The sequence below is a fragment of the Strix aluco genome, chromosome 19, assembly GCF_031877795.1.
Source record: "Strix aluco isolate bStrAlu1 chromosome 19, bStrAlu1.hap1, whole genome shotgun sequence".
Taxonomy (NCBI): Eukaryota; Metazoa; Chordata; class Aves; order Strigiformes; family Strigidae; genus Strix; species Strix aluco.
In genome coordinates, this window is record NC_133949.1 from 5,904,379 (window position 1) to 5,922,272 (window position 17,894).

The window sequence follows — 17,894 nt, forward strand, 5'->3', positions numbered from 1 at the left end:
TGAATTGTGTTAGACCAGATGAGGCAGTGCCCAAACCCTGACCCCTCGGAAATGAAAGGCAAACCCAACGTGGCTAAACTCGGGTCAGAACCTCACCCTCGCGTTCGGTTCATGACATTTCTTTGGGCAAGTCCCTCGGGCTCCTAGACTGGTGTTCTTACTAAAAGGAGCTATTTCATTTTAGAGATAGACTAATTGCATGACATACTAGGGTCTTTCAGGATAAGATACCATTTTTCTTCCCTTAAAAATTCACCCCTAGATGATGGCACTGATCTGCAGCTGTCCAGTTGCCACTGTGTTATGCTGTGAGTGTACATTACGCTGGGATTGTACGTCATGGTCACGTGCAATCACAACACCAATAAACTGATAAAACCATGATGAGGTCTTGGGCAGACTCAGAAAAGATCTGGGGGGTGAAAATGGCTTAGATTCATTAACCAATCCTTAGGCAGCATTTCTACAGTGAAGCTATACAGAATGATCCCATACTAGATCTCAAGTCAGGCATCAAAAGATGCAAATACATGCTTGGTGTAATATTCAATATCACACAAGGAACCTGGGCAGCTGTTTCTCACCTCTCCCTTAATGCTTAACTCATTCATCTGTCTTGTGAAACTGCAAGAAGGATCTGTCTACAAGCAAACATATTGATGAAGTTGCTCCACAAATTTTTTTGTTTTAGCTAAACCCCAATTCAGTCTAAGAAGATCTATAGAATTATACAAAATTTCTCCCATCACAAAACAGAAATATGTGTCAGAAAAGGTCTCCATGAAATTCACAGGCTGACATCTTGCCTTTCAGACTTTGCAGTGCCTATTAGAGTGATAGAAGCACCTACCAGTGCATCTCCACCTAGACATGTTGACTTTCATTGAGTTGATCATGTGAGTCAGGATTATAGAAGGAAATTAAAGGCTATTGCCATTTTCTTATACACACCTCAGGAATTTTTATCAAGTGGAAAAATATTAGACTATATATTAAAATCATAAAGATCCAATCCATGCTGTACCTATGTTTGGTAGTGTTTAAATCTAGAAGTATTACAGCACCATAAACATACACGTGCAGACACTTGCACACAAATCTTTTAGATGTTTTGACTATGGTATGATAAAAATCAGTTTGCAGCTGTGCAGGGACTCTTCCCAGGTTGGTACTGACCTCTGACTGTTCCACACAGTCTCCATACTTGGACAGAAATGTTTATGGAGACGCAGGCTCTATTTCGACTTTTTTAACTGAAGAGGATGAAAGAATTGATGTGACTGCAAAGGCTATGCTGCACTTAAGGGATATACACAGACATTGCCTTGCATATTTATACCTCTGGTCTCAGAGATGCAAAGCAATGTTTTGCAATGTTTCCACTAACGTACTGGGTGCTAGGACTGCTAGTGCAGAGCGAGAGAGCAGAAAGGCACCCAGCATCACCCCGGTGCTCCGTGGGTGACCTGCTGTTAGAGCCAGCTTTCCCGTTCCCTCCTCTGCCATCGACTGTGCAGCTTTGGGTATCGAACCACACTTCCAAAAGTCACTTACATCCCTGGGAGACTTGCTGGGTTTATATTTATTCTGTGTTTTGAACAGCCTTCTCCTGTAAGGCCCTTTTAGCTGACAAACTCTCCAGGACAGGCCTTGTTTTACCGCACACAGTGCCAAGTGTTGCTGCAGTCGGGCTCTGACTTTCCTGGGATCCTGCAAGTGCTACTTTGGGTGAAAACAACATATACAAGTGTAAAGCTGCCAGACTGATGGTCAAGGAACATCTGTAGGTGCTTGCTCATTCTCATGAAAAAGTATTACTCAGAATATTTGAATAGATATTACCTCCCTGCGTCAGAGGCAGATGAGCCCATCTCCCCCTCTGATAGTAGCCGAGCACCCCAGAGCCTCTAACATTCAAAACCTGATCACCCTTCAGAGGCAGAGAAATAAAAAAATAATCCTTTTACACAGAGAGAAACTGTGGCACAGAGAAGCAAGATTTCACCTACCTATTAAACAAGTCTTTAAATGAAATAACTAAATCAGAGGCCTCATTGCCAGGGCCACTGTACTATGAAGGAAAATCAGGAACCTTCAAAAGCCATTCAGGCCTTGGAGTGGGCTCATTTCTCTCCCAGGGGCCCTAAGAAGATGAGATTCCCAATTCAGACACCATATCTACATGGTTGAAGTTAGAGGAGGAAGGATCCAAGTCTGAGTTGCCCAAAATGAGAAGGGAAACTTTACCCTGCTTTTGAACCCACGAGCTTTTAAAATAGCTCTCACCACCCCTCCCCTTTCTGGTGTATGACCACCCGCAGGTCACTCACTACCTGACACCCTGCAGCCATCAGCTGAAGCTACTACTTAGTACCTCCCAAGGCAGTCAATCCCATCAAATGTCCATAACTAACTGTTTTAAAATATTTCTCGTGATCTTGTAAGATATCCATGTAATCAGTCCACTGCCTAGAGACAGGAGAGATGGGGATTTAACAAAAAAGGTGACTTTGAAAGGACTGAACTTTTATATTAACCCCTATCCTGACCTCACGCAAACCTACAAGATCAAGAATGCAATATAAAATCTATGGGGTACTATGCCAGGGCACTTTTTGGAACACTTTCTGTTATATCTAATAATTTTTTAGATTTATTAGAGATTTAGATTTATACCTTCTACTCAGAGGTAACAACTAGCCAAGGTCACAAAAGCAGCATCTCCTTCAATAATCTCCCCCACTGACAGTGGAAGGACCCATATCTCCGTTTATAATCTTCTGTCTGTGCTGTGAGAGAAATGGAATTTTGTGCTCCCAATTTCTTTCACTAACATTCCACAGTGACATCTGAGCACTGAACAAGCCCGTTTTCTGAGACCAAACAACAAAAATTCAATCCATACCTCCAGCCAAGGGGACTGATTATTTTGGTTTCTCTTCAGCTTCCCCTTTTCACTTGGAAGGGAGAAAAAAAAGGTTGGAAAGCTGGTGAGTACAACAGCAGGAGCAGGGAACCAGCAGCAAGGGGTGGGCTGACAGCACCGCTCTGCTGCAACGTGCTGCCCTTCCTCCAAGGCTTCACACAATCTTCAGGAGCACAACCCTAACAGCACATCCAAAGCACTGACAACCACCGTCGGGGCCATACCCAAAACATAAAGCAGTTCTCTCCGCCCACCACCCAGAGACCTTATCACCGAGAACCACAGCACTATACACAATTACTGCCAATCCCTGACAAGAAGAGGGGACGCTTCGTCTGAGTGTAAGGCATACGTAACACCTCCAACGTACCATATGGATGCCTCTCTCTTCAAATTTGCTAGCTTGACCCCTTTCCATTTCAGCATCCCACTCCCCATTTCTTTACTGCTGCAGAACGCAGTTTATTTCAGAAGGGGCACCCATGGACACAGAAGCAGAGACCTTTTCTGAACACACCAGATGACAAACCTCCATGACATCAAAGTTAGGAAATTCAAACCAGGTCATAACAAATTGAGGCAGATTGGAAACCAGCACAAAACTGTCTCTGAAGAGGCAGTTGATTTTCTCTGTCCAGGCAGTGCCGTTAATGTATTCTAACACAGTTTCAGCTTAACTCTCCTGGATTGACAACAGAATTGAATTACACTTCCAAATCTCTCTCTTTCAACTTGTCATAAGATTTTTTAATCCAACAAGAAGCACTTCCTTGGCAGAGTTGCAATTGTTATATTTTTCCAGCTTTTCTGATTTAGGGATTTTAATCTTTTTAGCCATGAATTGACTTCTCTGAACTAGCACTCACAGGAAAAAAAAAAAAAAAAAAAAATCAGCTATTGCTCGCCACACAAGCTGCCAAGTTTCTGGGACCAGATAGAATGGATCCTAGGTTTTTAAAGAAGATCACCGACAATCATAGAGAAACACTAAACACAAGCGAAGTTTCAAGAAGGCTGGACAAAGATTGGTCTCAACACTGAAAAATAACAGAACACTAAACAAGGAAATAGAAACACTATCTATTCATCTCTAACGTCTGCATTATGTAGAACACTGGAAGCCACAAATTCTGCTTGAATAAAACTAGAGAGTAATGCAACCCACATGCACCCTCCCATTCCTCCTTGAGAACAGGGACGCGCTGCCCTCTTCCGACATGGAGGTCGACCCTACCCACATGTGCAAGCTCAAGCTAGTTATAAAATTAATTTGCAAAAGTGCAGAGCAAAATGGAAAAGTCAGTGCTATAGGGGAAAGCAAAAGGAGACATTTTAAAACGCTGCTGAGACCTAAAGATTAGGTATTTGCCTCGAAGCATAACTTTAACAAGGTATGTAGAGCTGCCATCAAAGTCATGCAATGATGCCAGATGAAAAGGGTGGAAAAAAGATCAGCTACAGAGCTTTTAGCATATTTCTATCATTATCACTGAGTCATAGGTAGCATTTGTACATAGGCAGATCTTAATTCACCTCCTTTAAACTCCTCTGTCTTCTTTCACAGTTCATATTTGGATGTTCAAGAAAGGAACTATTTGGTTACTGAACTTGAGTTTATGATACAGTCAGTGAAATTCTACCCCATCTTTTAAGCAGATTAGGATCTACATACAGACCTTTGAACCTGCTGTGTTACCGTGTTAGCTTTCACAGCTCTTTCCCAAAGGAATAAAATGACTCCATTTAATTAGACTCAAACTTTCCTCATCTGCCCCAGAAGTTTCTTGTCACCTCATTCAATTGTAAACACAATTTAGGCTTAAAGTTTCGTACTGATTTTTCACTGAGGTGGCTGAAGAGCTCGGTAATGCAGTAATTCAGCCATCTAAGAACTTTTCTGGGGACATTGCAACAGAAATGCTGCTTGCCTTCTCTTGGTACTGTATCTTATCCACTAGCTTCAAAGAAATGCATTGTAATTCTCCCAAAAATACTGCACAGATAATAATCCCGATAACACGCGTGCATTCACACCCATTTTATGGGTGGAAAAAATGAAGCACATAGAAGAGGAGAAATGAGATTCTTCTTCCCAGTCCCAGAGCACTTCCAGCAGAAAATTAAGAATCCAGCTACTAACACTAAGCTGTAATCATTACACGATATGGCTTCGTTTTAAGGTAACAATCACAGTCAATTCCATAGCTGCTAAGCTTTGTTGGTGTTGAAGAACACCAGTTTTATGTAACAGTCATCATATAAGACAAGATGTTTTGGAATGAGCTGCCCCAGCACCATCAGCACAGAGAAAGGCTGTGTTGGGCCAGATCAAAGGCTCAGCTTGTGCAGCATCCTCTTTCCAACAGTGGCCATAAATGGATGTCCAAAGGAAGAGAACAAAAATAGGCTAAGTATATATAATACTCCCGTCTGTCTCTATTTATATACGTACATCTTTCCCCCTTGCTTCCACCTCCAGCCATTTACAGCTCACTAAGCTCCTGATGTGGTTTCTGCCTGCTCTGTGACAACTAGTTGATTTCTTTTCTATGCATTTGTCCGCTCTCCCATAAGTGATGTAAACTGTTAACACCCACAATTTCCTTTGACAACCAGTTGCACTGGTCTACATCTTCACAAAGAACCACCTATTACTGATCTCCTTCAACCTGTCTTTTACCAACTTTGACATCCCCAAGTTCTTGTGTCGGAAAGGAATGAACAATCCCCATCCTCCCTATGGCCCACTTGATTTCACAGACCTCTGTCACATCTCCTTTACCTATTTACCCGGCTGAAGGGTTCTAGTTCATTTAGTTCTTCCTCACACAGAGGCAGTTTGATGCCTCTGAACAGCCTTGCAGCTCTTCTCTGAGCATTTACAGCATCTGCAATCTTTGGAGAGGGACAGGAGCTGCACAATGTGTCCACAAGGCAGGTAAATCTGGGATTTCTATTCCATCATAGCAGTGTTCCCTGTTCCATTTCCTATTATTTTAGTTGGTTAGTCTTTTTTACTACTGCTGAGAACTGTGCTGATCTTTTGATGGAAATATCCATTATAACCCCAAGATCTTGTTCTTGCACAGAAATGGGGTTAGCACCTCCCTGATTTCACTCTTGCACGGTGATCAGCTCAGAGTCCATCATTTCATATAGGATTGTTTTAGGGGAGAGTCAACACAGTCCTTAGAAGCAGCATAAAGTGTACACGCTCTGGCACAGCCTTGCCACTACAGTGGACATAGACACGTGTACTTCCTCTCTGACTCCCTTCTCCGTCCCATGCTCTATTTGTGCAGCTACCCCACACCGTAATAAAACAGTATTTTAACATACCCAGTGTTGTTTCACGCAACCAATATCTTCAAATTTGCTAAAAGCACACATAAATATTTGATAGAGCAGACAATGTTGCTCTCACATCTGATTGCAAACAAGATTATTTTTTCTCCCGAACAAATGCAATAACTTGATTATCTGATCTGGTCTGTTCTTATTCTTCTGCTTTACAATTTTCAAATATTTGCAGTTGTAAGTCTTTCAAAGCTTTAATTTGCTTAAAATGATTCACAAGCACCTTTTTAATCTTTTATCAGTTTTATTACAAACTGTAAACAAAACCCAGTTCTTAAATAATTAAAGGGCAGAACTAGCCCTCAGGCAAATGAAGTCCGGGGGGAAAAAAATTAAAAAATTAAAAAAACAGAGTAAGTCTGTAGATTTTTTTTTTCCTTCCCATCCACAGAATTGGTGAATCTAGCTTCAAAACAGAAAATAATTCTAGATGAACAGATTGCGTGTGACATTCCCCCAGCCAGCCTCTCTCATCTACTGTGTCCTGAATATTAATCTATCAAGTACCTACATGTTCCTGGTTGCAGTGTTAAACATACCACAGGCTTACAAATCAAAAGCTGTGTCCCGAACAGCCGCTCACAAGAATTCCTCTGCATTTATGTGCCCAGCAATGCTTGAGTCTGCTTCTCTCCCAACCCCAAACAGTCCCTCCCAGAGAGCAGAAGGTCTTGCCACGGCTCATCGCCCAAGAGAAGGTGGCTGGTGCACACTCTTCTGTCCTCTGGTGGCACTGGCTTATCTTCGGGCAGACCCCACCAGAGCTCTTGCCCACATCACTCCAACCTGAAGCACACTCCTGTGCCTGCCAGCTCTTGGCACAGAGGTAAAAGCACACCCTGCTTGGCCAAAGCCCCCAGAAACCAGGAAGAGCATCACTTTTTCAGATGTCTTCAATACTGAGGGTCTTGCTAAATTATTAGCAGTTTCATTGCATCATTGAGCAGAGGTCAGCAAGGTCAAGCCTGGTGGTGTGGGCAGATTCCAAATAGGAACTGGAGTCTTGTAACAGAGGCGTCTCAGGAAGCAGAATTTCAGAACAGGGATGCTGAAATTGAGGCAAAAGACTGCTAGTAGGGTCACTGACGTCATGCCTCTCTGACTGGCAGCATCTCCAAGTCTGCCACTCAATATCTACAGGCACACTTGGCCTCTAGCTTGGAAGAAGGAAATACATTTTGTCCCTGACTTCCCGGAGGGTGGCTGGCGGTGGGGAGGCGTGCAGGCGAGGGCGGGACCTTGGCTTCAAATGAGGGCCCCCAGGTAGGAGTCCTCGTGTGGAAGACACACAAACAACATGACACTGCTGAGTCTGGTCACCCATAAAAGGATACTGCTACATCTATGGTCCACATGGTTGCTGCAAAACTTAATTATTCAGATTAAAAAGTGTTATCACAACCTATCATCTACCAACTCTTCAATCTAGCTGTGCTAAAGAACAATGATCACCAAAACCAATCACTGTACAATCATTTTAGACATTTTGATTCAAAGTTTCCAGCTTTCTAATGTATTTAAATTGTATTTCCTAATGTATTTAAAATTGTATTTCCTTCTTGTTACAAAGAGACCAATCCAAAGAAAACCTGAGGAACTATGAAAGCAAGACTGTGCAAATTTTAATTACCTTTTGAAGGCTACGCTGTCATGCACACCAAAATGGATTTAAATGCATTACACACCTAAAAACGTGTAATGGATGCACTGCTAGCCTATTACATGCAGTTCATTGTGCAAAGTTTTTTGGTTGTATGTTTTGTGCAGTGGGCTGTAAAAGTTGCTTAACAGAAGAAAATACATTTGATTAAAAATTTACAGCAGAAGAATGTAACAGGGGTTTTTTTTTTCTTGCTATTTTACCTGCCACTGACTATTCCCCTTAGCATGCAATTCTTCTTAGTCTCACAAATACACACAAAAAACCAGGACCAAAGATGGAAAAGTTTCAGGTCTAGATCCCAAACCACGTTAAAGACAAAGCTGTCCAGAAGCTGGCTCCAGTTGAAAAAAACCCCCACATATTCCTGTTTATGGGTGGGAGGATCCTAAAGTGACACCGAGATGCTTAAACAGTTCTGCTCCAGTGACTCCCTTTGCAAGAAATATCAAGGGGAAAGCGGGTGGTGCTCCGACTTCCTAATGACTCAGCTGTGCCAGGCTGCTGCAAGTCCCACAGGGCTCCCAGCATCTGCCCAGGCAGGAGCAGCCCTTGAGCTGTCCTGATACGCAGGATGCAACAACTGCCCCTGATTCAAAGAAGAAAAAGTCCTTTAAATCTCTACCATATTCCCAGCAAAGCCAAACGAATCTACAGACCCTTCTGATACTTCACTTCAAAATGTTAGGGGTTAGTGATAACCACTTATAGCAAAAAGCAAACTGCAAATGTTCAATATGCAGAACTGAAAGGAATCAGAAAGATTTAATATCTTACTTAAAATGTCCTTATCTAAAATCACACAAGAGCTCTCCCAAGAACTGGTCCAACTACCAAGAACTGCCAGGATCAGAGAAAGATCCATTTAAATCAAAGTATGTAAGTAAACATGACTTAACCCAACAATCTTCAGCATTCTCCTCCAAATGCTCAGAAATCTGAGCTAACTTTATGACTGTAAGGACCAGGTGGAGAATATAACATACACAGAGATTAAGCAGCTTGCAGCCTGCACCTGTTTGCCAATTCCATGGCCCATCCACCGCTTTTAATTTAACAACGTAGTGCAGAAATAAAGAGAGGGAGCCAGAACAGAGCAGGGACCTGCACCACGCTCACATCGCAGGAGGTTATTCCTCACAGGCAGTTTGGCTTAACTTTACTCAGTTCTGCAGACCCAGGAGCAGAAGAAGACCAAGGAGCAGTTTCTGACGTGAGCACACATGTGGCTGCCGGGGGAGAACAGTGCTGCCGAGAGGAACCCATCTCCCATCCCTCTGGGCTGGTGACTGCACAGCAATGGCATTTCTTCCTCTGGGTCTCAGCCCTACCTACTTTTCACTGGGCACGCGAGGCCATGGAGACACAAGCCTATGCTTACTGCTGGTGCGTCAGCCAAACCCAGCCTTTGAGGCCAAAATATGGGAAAAATGTTGCTCTGATCCACTGGCCAGCCTCGAGCGAAGTGCAGCAGCAGTGCAGGCTGCATCCACTGCCAGCAAGCACCTGTCGTCCTTTGACATCTTTGTGTTCACAGAAATGCCAGATAAAATCACAATGTAATAACAAAAAGCCGAAATACGAAGCAAGGCAATTCTCTGTAATAGGGCTGTAATGACAATCAGGGAGTCACCCAGCAAAACAAGGCAGGGGTAAGCAGCTGAGTCCAAGTGAGCATGGACTCCTGAGGCACAACGCCACATTTGTAATAATCCGTATTTACAAGTAAAGTAAATTCCTACACCTGTTTTCCTGAGTTTGTTGAGTAGGCCCAATATCTGTATGCAAGCACATAAAATGACAAATCTCACTTACTTCCCTGAAACACTGGCAGTCACAGCCGCAACACGATTTTAAAAAAATGCAAACTTTTAATATTCATAGGCAAGAAAGGAAAAATTTCAGCAGCTAAAAGTGATAAAAGTACTGAACCAGGTGTCTGTGCCAAGCAATTTGGGAAGACACAACCCCTTTGCTCATCATCTCCATCAGTTTAAGGAGTAACATCTGATTTCACACCTGCAGAAATCCATCTACAAAGCAATGAGGAAATAAGTAGCAAAAATAAATAAATAAAATTAGCACAATTAGCTCCAGCAAACACTTTTGGAGAAAAAACAGGTGGGTTCCCACCTCCCAGGCACTAGCAAGGATGGTTTGAGTGCCAAGAGGACCGGCCTCCCTGGAATAGGGAGTTGCTCTAGGAGCAGGCTGGTTAACTCCCTGCCCTTCCTCTGATGCCTGTAGGCATAGGTCTGACCCAAAAAGTCACCGACTGAAGCAGTTATCCCCGACTCGATCAAGCCACAGGTACAGATTTCTGGAAGAGTTCATCACTCCAGGGAAAATGAATGTTTCAGTGAGCTCAGGTCATCAAACTGATTTATCACCTTTGCTATCCAGCTGTTTGGAGCACCTGTGTTATGCAAACCCTGTGCATGTTTCCATATCTGGTCTAAAAAAACATGGACTTATGAAAATGTGTTCCCTACCCCAGCAAGGGGAGAAAATGGTCTTGAGATGAAAAACGTTTTTGCAGGGAGTGGGAGGGAGGAGAGGTTGTGCCACACAGGAGATAAATAACCAAATCTTTGTCAAACTACTGTTATAAAAGACAAGACAAATAATGAGTAAAGTCAGAGAAGAAAATAAAAAACCTAAATTCTCTAAAAATACACACAACACATGAATCGCCAGCTGCAGAGCAGCCCTTTCAAGATGCAACTCTCAGTGCTTGTTGAGAAAGATGCTTCCTGCCTCGATCCCCCTGGAAGAGCCACACAATCTAATGGAAGTCATATTTGACGTGCTATGTGCTGCTCAGTACCAAGTGGCTGAATTACTGGGTGCAGACCTCATCATACTCTTAAAAAGTAATCTGGAATCAGGGCTTTGATTTAGATCAGCTTTATCCTTTACTTTCGAAGTACAACTGGTAATAATGTAGTCTGTGAGTTTAACATTTGAAACAGGGGTTCCATTTACCTCTTTGTACTTACTTGAGGAAAATGACTGTAATTGAAATCTTTCTGCTGGAAATGAAGCCTTTTGAAGTGGTTGCTTGTCCTTAACGCTTTTTATTTTAGCTGTCAAAACTGTAAACTGCCTTGCAGAGTAGTTGGACTCTTACGATAGAGGAAGAAATGAATGTACCCTGTACCTAGGTACTGGGTGTTTTAATCTAATTTTCCAGCTAGGAATACAGCATCTCTCCCCCTTGGACACTTCTAGGAACACAAAAATTAAGCTTCACTTCAGCTCAGCAATATCTACCAATGAACCTCAAGCAAGGGACAGGGCTTTTCAAGGACAAAGCAAAACCTTTCAAGTCCTCCAACTTCATCCACGAGCTCCTTCAGATACAGCAGCAACACACGAAGCCAGACTTCCCACTCACGCTGCCTCTCTCCACACATCTCCCACACTTTCTAGAATTTCATAGATTTCCAAGAGCTTGCCTTTTTTCTTTCCCCCCTCAGATCAAACTGATTTCCTAGTGTCAGCACTATTATTTGTATGAGCTGTTGAATTTTAATTACAGTGTAAATGCACTCAGACTGAATATGGGTATTATGTAAAAATGGCTCATGTCCAAATGACCTTATATTAAATCTTTGAAAGGGTAAACATAGAAACTTTGGTTTTTTTCCAATAGGCTCCCTTGAAGTTTATATAATAGAATGTTTGCTATTAACTCGATAATAGACTCAAGATGAAGTTGTGTGGATTTCTGCTTTAGTTTTATTATCTGATTATTTTAATCACAATTAAAAATACACTGTGAAATGGTTTTATAGTGCTTGTCTAACACAACATGAAAAAAAAGTTTGGATGACTTGAGCAAGCTAACACACCAAAGTACATTAGTTTATCCAAACTCTTATCTCTTCGGTTTCCAGTTCCAACACGTCTTTAGGATAAAACGTGAACATCCAAAGACAGTTTAAGGTAATTTCTCAGCCTTTCTGCTGCAGCCACGAATGCACGGCCACTGAATTTTTTTCCTACAAGCAGGCAGATGACACAAGTTGACTGGCTGAGAGATTTGAAGGTGCCAGGTGAAAGCAATGAGTTTGGAAGCTCCCAGAAGACCTATGAGGGTTGAATTTCCTTGAAGCTCAGGCCAGTTAACATCACCAAACTTTGGTTCAGGTCTATCAGGTCTGCAGAGGCTGCAGATAACCCAGATGGGATGAGCAACATTCAAACACACAATCAACAGAACAGTTTGTAGCAGTTAAGCATAGTGATGCCAAGAGAATAAAACAGGTTGACAATCTATAAGTGAAGGAGTATTTTACAATATATAAGCTGCCTGCAGAGTTACCACCGACGTGTATATAAATATACATGCTTTACCACAGAGGGGTCTTCAGACATCAAAATCTTCCAAAGCAAATCAAAGGAAAAAAACATAAAATTGTGATGGCCAGAGGCAAGGATGTCAACTTCAGCAAAGCCAGCCAGCTAATAAAAATGTCAATGAACTTCTTTACAAGAGAATTAAGAGGGAGTGGTGCAATGTCAGTATTGTGACACGCACAGGAAAAGCAGTTCTAGGTCTGATTTAACCGAGATATGGCCCTGACGTGAGGGCAGAGACCCAACCTTTCCCTAACCTAAAATGACCTCCCTTAAACAGAGATTATATAACATTTCCAAATGAGGAGAATAAGCTTAAATTAATTTAGTTTTCACAGGCTGCTGCCAGAAGAGACATCATTATCCTTTCTACTCATCCTCAACCACGTATTTTCAGGTACATCCTTTATGGCTGTACACTGATCTGCCTGAAAACGAAGCCAGTCCAAAGAAAGGAATAAAACCTGTTCAGTTCCAGTTGGATCAGCTCCCGGACGCATGTCACCACGTGGCTGCACAAGCACTACCGCTGACAACGTGTAGCTGGGAGTGGGAACACTCATTCCTGCAACAGCCCACACTTATCTCAACTGAAAATAAGAAACTGCATCTCCAAGTGAGATTTTAAATCCATTTAGACAAACTGCTGTAAAAAGCTCGTTTGAGAATTTCAAAGGTACTTCAGCTTAGCTAACATAAACCCAATTTCTAAAACCTTGACAACATGGAAGAGTTGCAAAAGAATCTGACCTAATTTTTTAAACCAATGTGGTTACACTAATGCAGAAGCACTTGTTTCATGGAGCATGTACCCACAGTGTCCAGCCAGAGAACTGCACCAGTTTAATAAATTCAGCGTCAATTCACACCTAAGTCACTCTAGCACAACTTTAACACGCAGACAAGACTCGAAGCTAATGCAGAATAAGCCAGGCAGAAGAACATTGACACAAAATGTGTTTAGCAAGGGGGTACATCCCTACCTCGTACCCAAGACCAAAATTTCTGAAGTGCTTTCCATTAGGAAACCCCCACTTCCACACAAAGGACTAACGGTCTCTCATCACACAGGAAATTCAACAAAGACCAGGCGTGCACTTCAGTTTTTGTCTTCCTGCATGTGTGCATTATGGTTTTGGGTTTGGGGTTTTATTCCCCCTAACAGATGAACAGACTTGGCAACTTCCCTGGTGAATCAGAAGAAAATCTTGTAAGGCACAAGTAACTCTTCAGAAGAATACAGATTAAGTGGGTTTCCTGGATTTCATCCATGTTCAAATTTCCCAGGTTGTAGATCTCAAAAATATCTGTCTCTGACAAAACTGGTATGACAGGTTATGTAACACACACACAGAATCCCCTGGTGACAGAAAAGCAGGAACATTATCTGCTCTGTTCAGGGACTTGAACGTTTTCTGGCTGAACTGCAAGGAGTATTTAAAAAAAAAAAAAAAAAAAAAAAAAAAGAGAGAGAAATTGAATCCCAAAATGTAAGGGTGAAAAAAAAAAATCCCCATGTATTTTAAATAGCCAGTCTCATCCACTGGCAAATAACTACTGATTTCATTAGATTTTTATTTTCAGGAAGAGATTCATGTGCTAAATATGCAGAGTCGATTTGTTTTGATATAGGTATTTATAGGTCTGATATGACTTTGCAGAACACAGAATTGCTTCAGAGAAACATCAAGGAGATAAAATATAACTGCCTAATAAAGTAGATTTTGCAGTCAAATTGCCTTTGTAAGACTGCCCAAAACAAATGAAAACAGAATAGTTAAATCTGTGACTTTGTTAAATATGCTATTTGCAGCCTGGGATAAATGATAGGACAATCTTGTTAAATGAAATATATATGCTTCTTGTTAAATGAAATATAAATGCTTTCACTGGGTGCAGTATAACTTCAGGCACAAAGACAAGAAATAAATCAATGTGGGACTATTTGCCAGAATAGAAAATTTCAGGCTAATAGCACATGCATGGGTTTTCCTCCTGTTTTAAGAATAGCAACTTGCTAACTGCTCGAGGATGATTAAGGAACAGATAGTGAGGCTGCTTAGTATTTTCGCAAAAAAAAAGTTGTCTTGCTCTTTCCCCATTTTGCTGGACTGAAAACAGAAGAAAACAGCAAAGCTGCATCCAAATACTCTGACTGGGTCTCAGCATTACTGGCAACAGGATCAGTCTTTAACCTGGGGCAGGAAACTCTCCAGGGAGATATTCAGTGAAAACGCATCACTGTCAAGCAGGTCCCCACTGAATCTCGGTCCATCCTCTCCCCATCCCCGTCCCTCTGTTTCCCCCAGGCATCTGGGTACCAAGGGACAGGCAAGATAAAGTGGAAGATGAGTGCAAAAGGGAAATCCAACAGAAAGCACCGTGTTCTGTGCAATAGGAAATGCAGCAAGTTCCATGGTAAAACCCCCAGCAAACAGCCTTAGAATACATTTCATTAATTTTTGATCAATAAAACTCCTTTCTTCCAGTGATAATTATGGATAATTAAATACTTACTTTGTTACTAAAGGAGAAGAAACGAACTGACTTCCCTGCAGAAGCAGGTCACATCTCATAACCAGCTCTACAGAACAAGAAATATTCCCCCCTTTCAAGCTCCACATGAGAAAAACAAATACATCTCTACCACTGCCTTTTTTTTTTTTTTTTTTTTTTAACTGACACAGCACTGTAGGAATTAGATCTGAGCTTTGCTTTTCTCTCCACTTGCACCACGCTGAAGTTCCGGCTGTCACATTTCAAGCCCGTACCCTGCGTGGCACCGGCTTTCGGCACAGCGTTACCCACCAAGCCACAGGAAAACAAATTCACCAGTGAAACTTCTCAGCAGCGTTCGCTCCGCTGGTGGCCAGAGCTGCCTGTCAAGAGAAGGGGGCTGCAGGCAACCACTCAGCAATCCCTTGGAAAAGGCTGCAGGACAGAACATACCAACTTACCTTCTCTGCATACTTGAACTTGACGTAGAACCAACTCGACTTGATCATTGTCTCACCTTCTGCGCTTGTTAAAAACCAAAAAAGCACGCCAAACCTATCCTGCTGATGAAAAGCAGCGTGCCGGCTCTCCTTCCGTCAGAGCCAGCGATTTTCCAAGGGGAGCGCAGTATTCAGCAGAAGCAAAGGGTGGGAGAAAGAAAAAAGAAAAAAAAAAAAAAAAAGAAAACCCGATGCTTTCCTTTCGCGGTTGCAGTTTGTCCCCTCTTGCCCTCCCAATGCTGAGCACGATCTCGCTTGCTGCAACAGAGCTCGCCGAATGCCTCAGCTCCGCGTTTCGCTGTCAGCTTGGCTGCCTGACAAGAGAATTCCTCAAATGGACTTCAGCTGCATTCATCACAAATGGCACATGTCAGTAAAGCCAGGAGGCTGGCTCCAGCGCTGGCAGCCTCCCAGGACCATGACCTCCCCCAGTGGGATGAATAATGAATTCCAGCACTTCCCTCCAGACACAGATTAACACCTGGCTAAACATTATTCTGACAATGAGCTTGCCCATTCGGAGAACCCTACACCACCGCGTTAACCCCTTGCTCTCCCACCAAGCAGGGTGGCCATACTTTGGAGGCTGTCCCACCCTGCCCTCCCCCATCTAAAGAAAGATTACAGAACTATATATAGTTTAGAAACAATAAAGCCTCTTAAGCATAAAGCAAATATCGCCTTTCCAATTCTGCAGCTGCAGTAATGCTACCATGTAAGCAGAGCAAGTAATCAGGAGTCAGGCTCTCTTCTGCTCCCCCCTTCTCAGCTCTCCCTCTCCACACCCAACTTGTTAAGCTTTGATGCTGCCAGGCTCATGTTTTAAAATAATATCTGTAAAGACCCTTAAAAAAAAAAAAAACACACACACAACAAACAAAAACCATACAACAAAATAACCACCACTATCAATACGAAACTAATGTATAAAAAATCCTGGGAAGACACCTATCAGACTATTTGTTCTTCTGTCCATCCAGAAACACTGCCCAATTCCCTGTCTCTGGTTTAACGAGACACATTGATTTGGCTGCAGCTCACTGCAAATCTCCCAGCTCCAATCATGCCCCAGAGCAGTGAATATCAAGTTGCAAACTACAGGATGAATATAATCAGCCTACTGTATTTCCGCTGTGTACAGAGAGTGCTGTAGAGCAGAGCTATCCGGCCCAGCATCCTAGGTCCAAACACTTTAAGATGCACAAAGAAACAATGTAAGAAATCTCAAGTCCAAAGATGTGTCCTCAGTAACACATACAATAACACAGATGGACCCGAATTTGTCACGCAGGTAGCTGAACCTTTTTGTGTTTCCACAAGATGCTGAACAAGGTTCAGAATTTTGCGATATGCAGTAGGAGAAAGTCGCCTCATTTTGTTGTTTTTAACCAGCTGTCTGGTTATTTAAGTGGGAGTCTCACAGTATGCTATCCTGCAAAAAGAGAGTAACTTGCTTGTCCTTCAGATCAGTTGTGATTTTACAGATTTTTCTTGTCTCTCCTATATCACACCTTTTGGAGATTAGAGACTCCCAGACTATTACACTTCTCCTTGTAGGGAAGCTGTGCGTGTCTCCACAGATGCTTTTCATTATTCTCTGTACCTTTTCTAGGCCTAGGAATCTTTTCCATAGGTAGAGTGAGATGGAATAAATACATGTACCACTGACTGACCACCTCCTAGTATATGTATGCACAGAGATACATAGTGGATGAGACAGATCCTGAAACCCAGTTTGTCAATATTACTCACCTAAAAAGTACTATCAATACTGATAATAGTGTCAGTGCATCATATGAAAGCTGGAACTTTGAGAGCCTGGCCAACAGAGGTTTTTAGAACTTTTCATAAACTAAGACTTATAAAAGGGATCCAAATACCAATATTGAGCAACAACAGTCACCTCATTTAATTGAGTGTATGACTCTAACCATCCTATGTGTCTTTGCACGGGGGATGCTGCCGTAGTCCGTACCCTGCTGCTGGAGATGAGGCTGCTCAGCCCCGCTCTGCAGACAGATCCCTGCCCTCCCCTGCCCAGTCGGGGCATCGGGGCAAGTAAGTCCCTTCTCACTCCCTCAACGCAACTCAGAGAGCTGGTTCAAACCACTGCCATAGCTGTCAGAAATGACCTTCCATTGGTGCCACAGGATTCTCACACTCCGTTTAATTCTACATTTCTGTGGGAGAATTAACCTATGCTAAAAGGGTGGTAAAATGCCCCAGCCTTTTTTTCAGGTCTATGGAAACATCAGAAATCACATCTTGCAAAGACAACAGTGGATAAGGTCTCTTACAGGGAACACACATCCAAAGAAAATGAACACACTGGTTTTTATTAGCACCTTCTGCACCTAAAAAACTGTTTTTTGAAGTAGCAAATGAGTAAATAGGACAGATCCGGCTGTACGTTTGAATGAGACCAGGTCAGCGCAAGAGCCTCGCCTCCTTCCCAGCTGCTGCTCTGCCCGGGGCGCTGCTGTCACTGCGGTCCCTGCAGCAGGACACACAGCCTGCTAGCACTGCCTGGGATTTACTGCAGACACCGAGCGGGAACCCCATCGGTGCTGTCGAGAGTATGACTCATCCTCAG

At 42.6% G+C, this 17,894-nt stretch overlaps 1 protein-coding gene across 7 annotated transcripts in view; it reads right to left on the reverse strand.

Moving 5' to 3' along the window:
- The window catches only part of AUTS2 (activator of transcription and developmental regulator AUTS2), a 789,175-nt gene that overhangs the window by 514,596 nt on the left and 256,685 nt on the right, over positions 1 to 17,894 (reverse strand). The window contains exon 1 of one of the 7 annotated variants that reach the window (XM_074844873.1): positions 15,263 to 16,466. The exons of the other annotated variants lie outside the window; for them this stretch is intronic. Coding sequence (XP_074700974.1) covers positions 15,263 to 15,310 — 48 coding nt within the window. The 5' untranslated portion in view covers positions 15,311 to 16,466. Of the gene's footprint in view, positions 1 to 15,262; positions 16,467 to 17,894 lie in introns of those variants that run through there. 7 annotated transcript variants of the gene reach the window in all.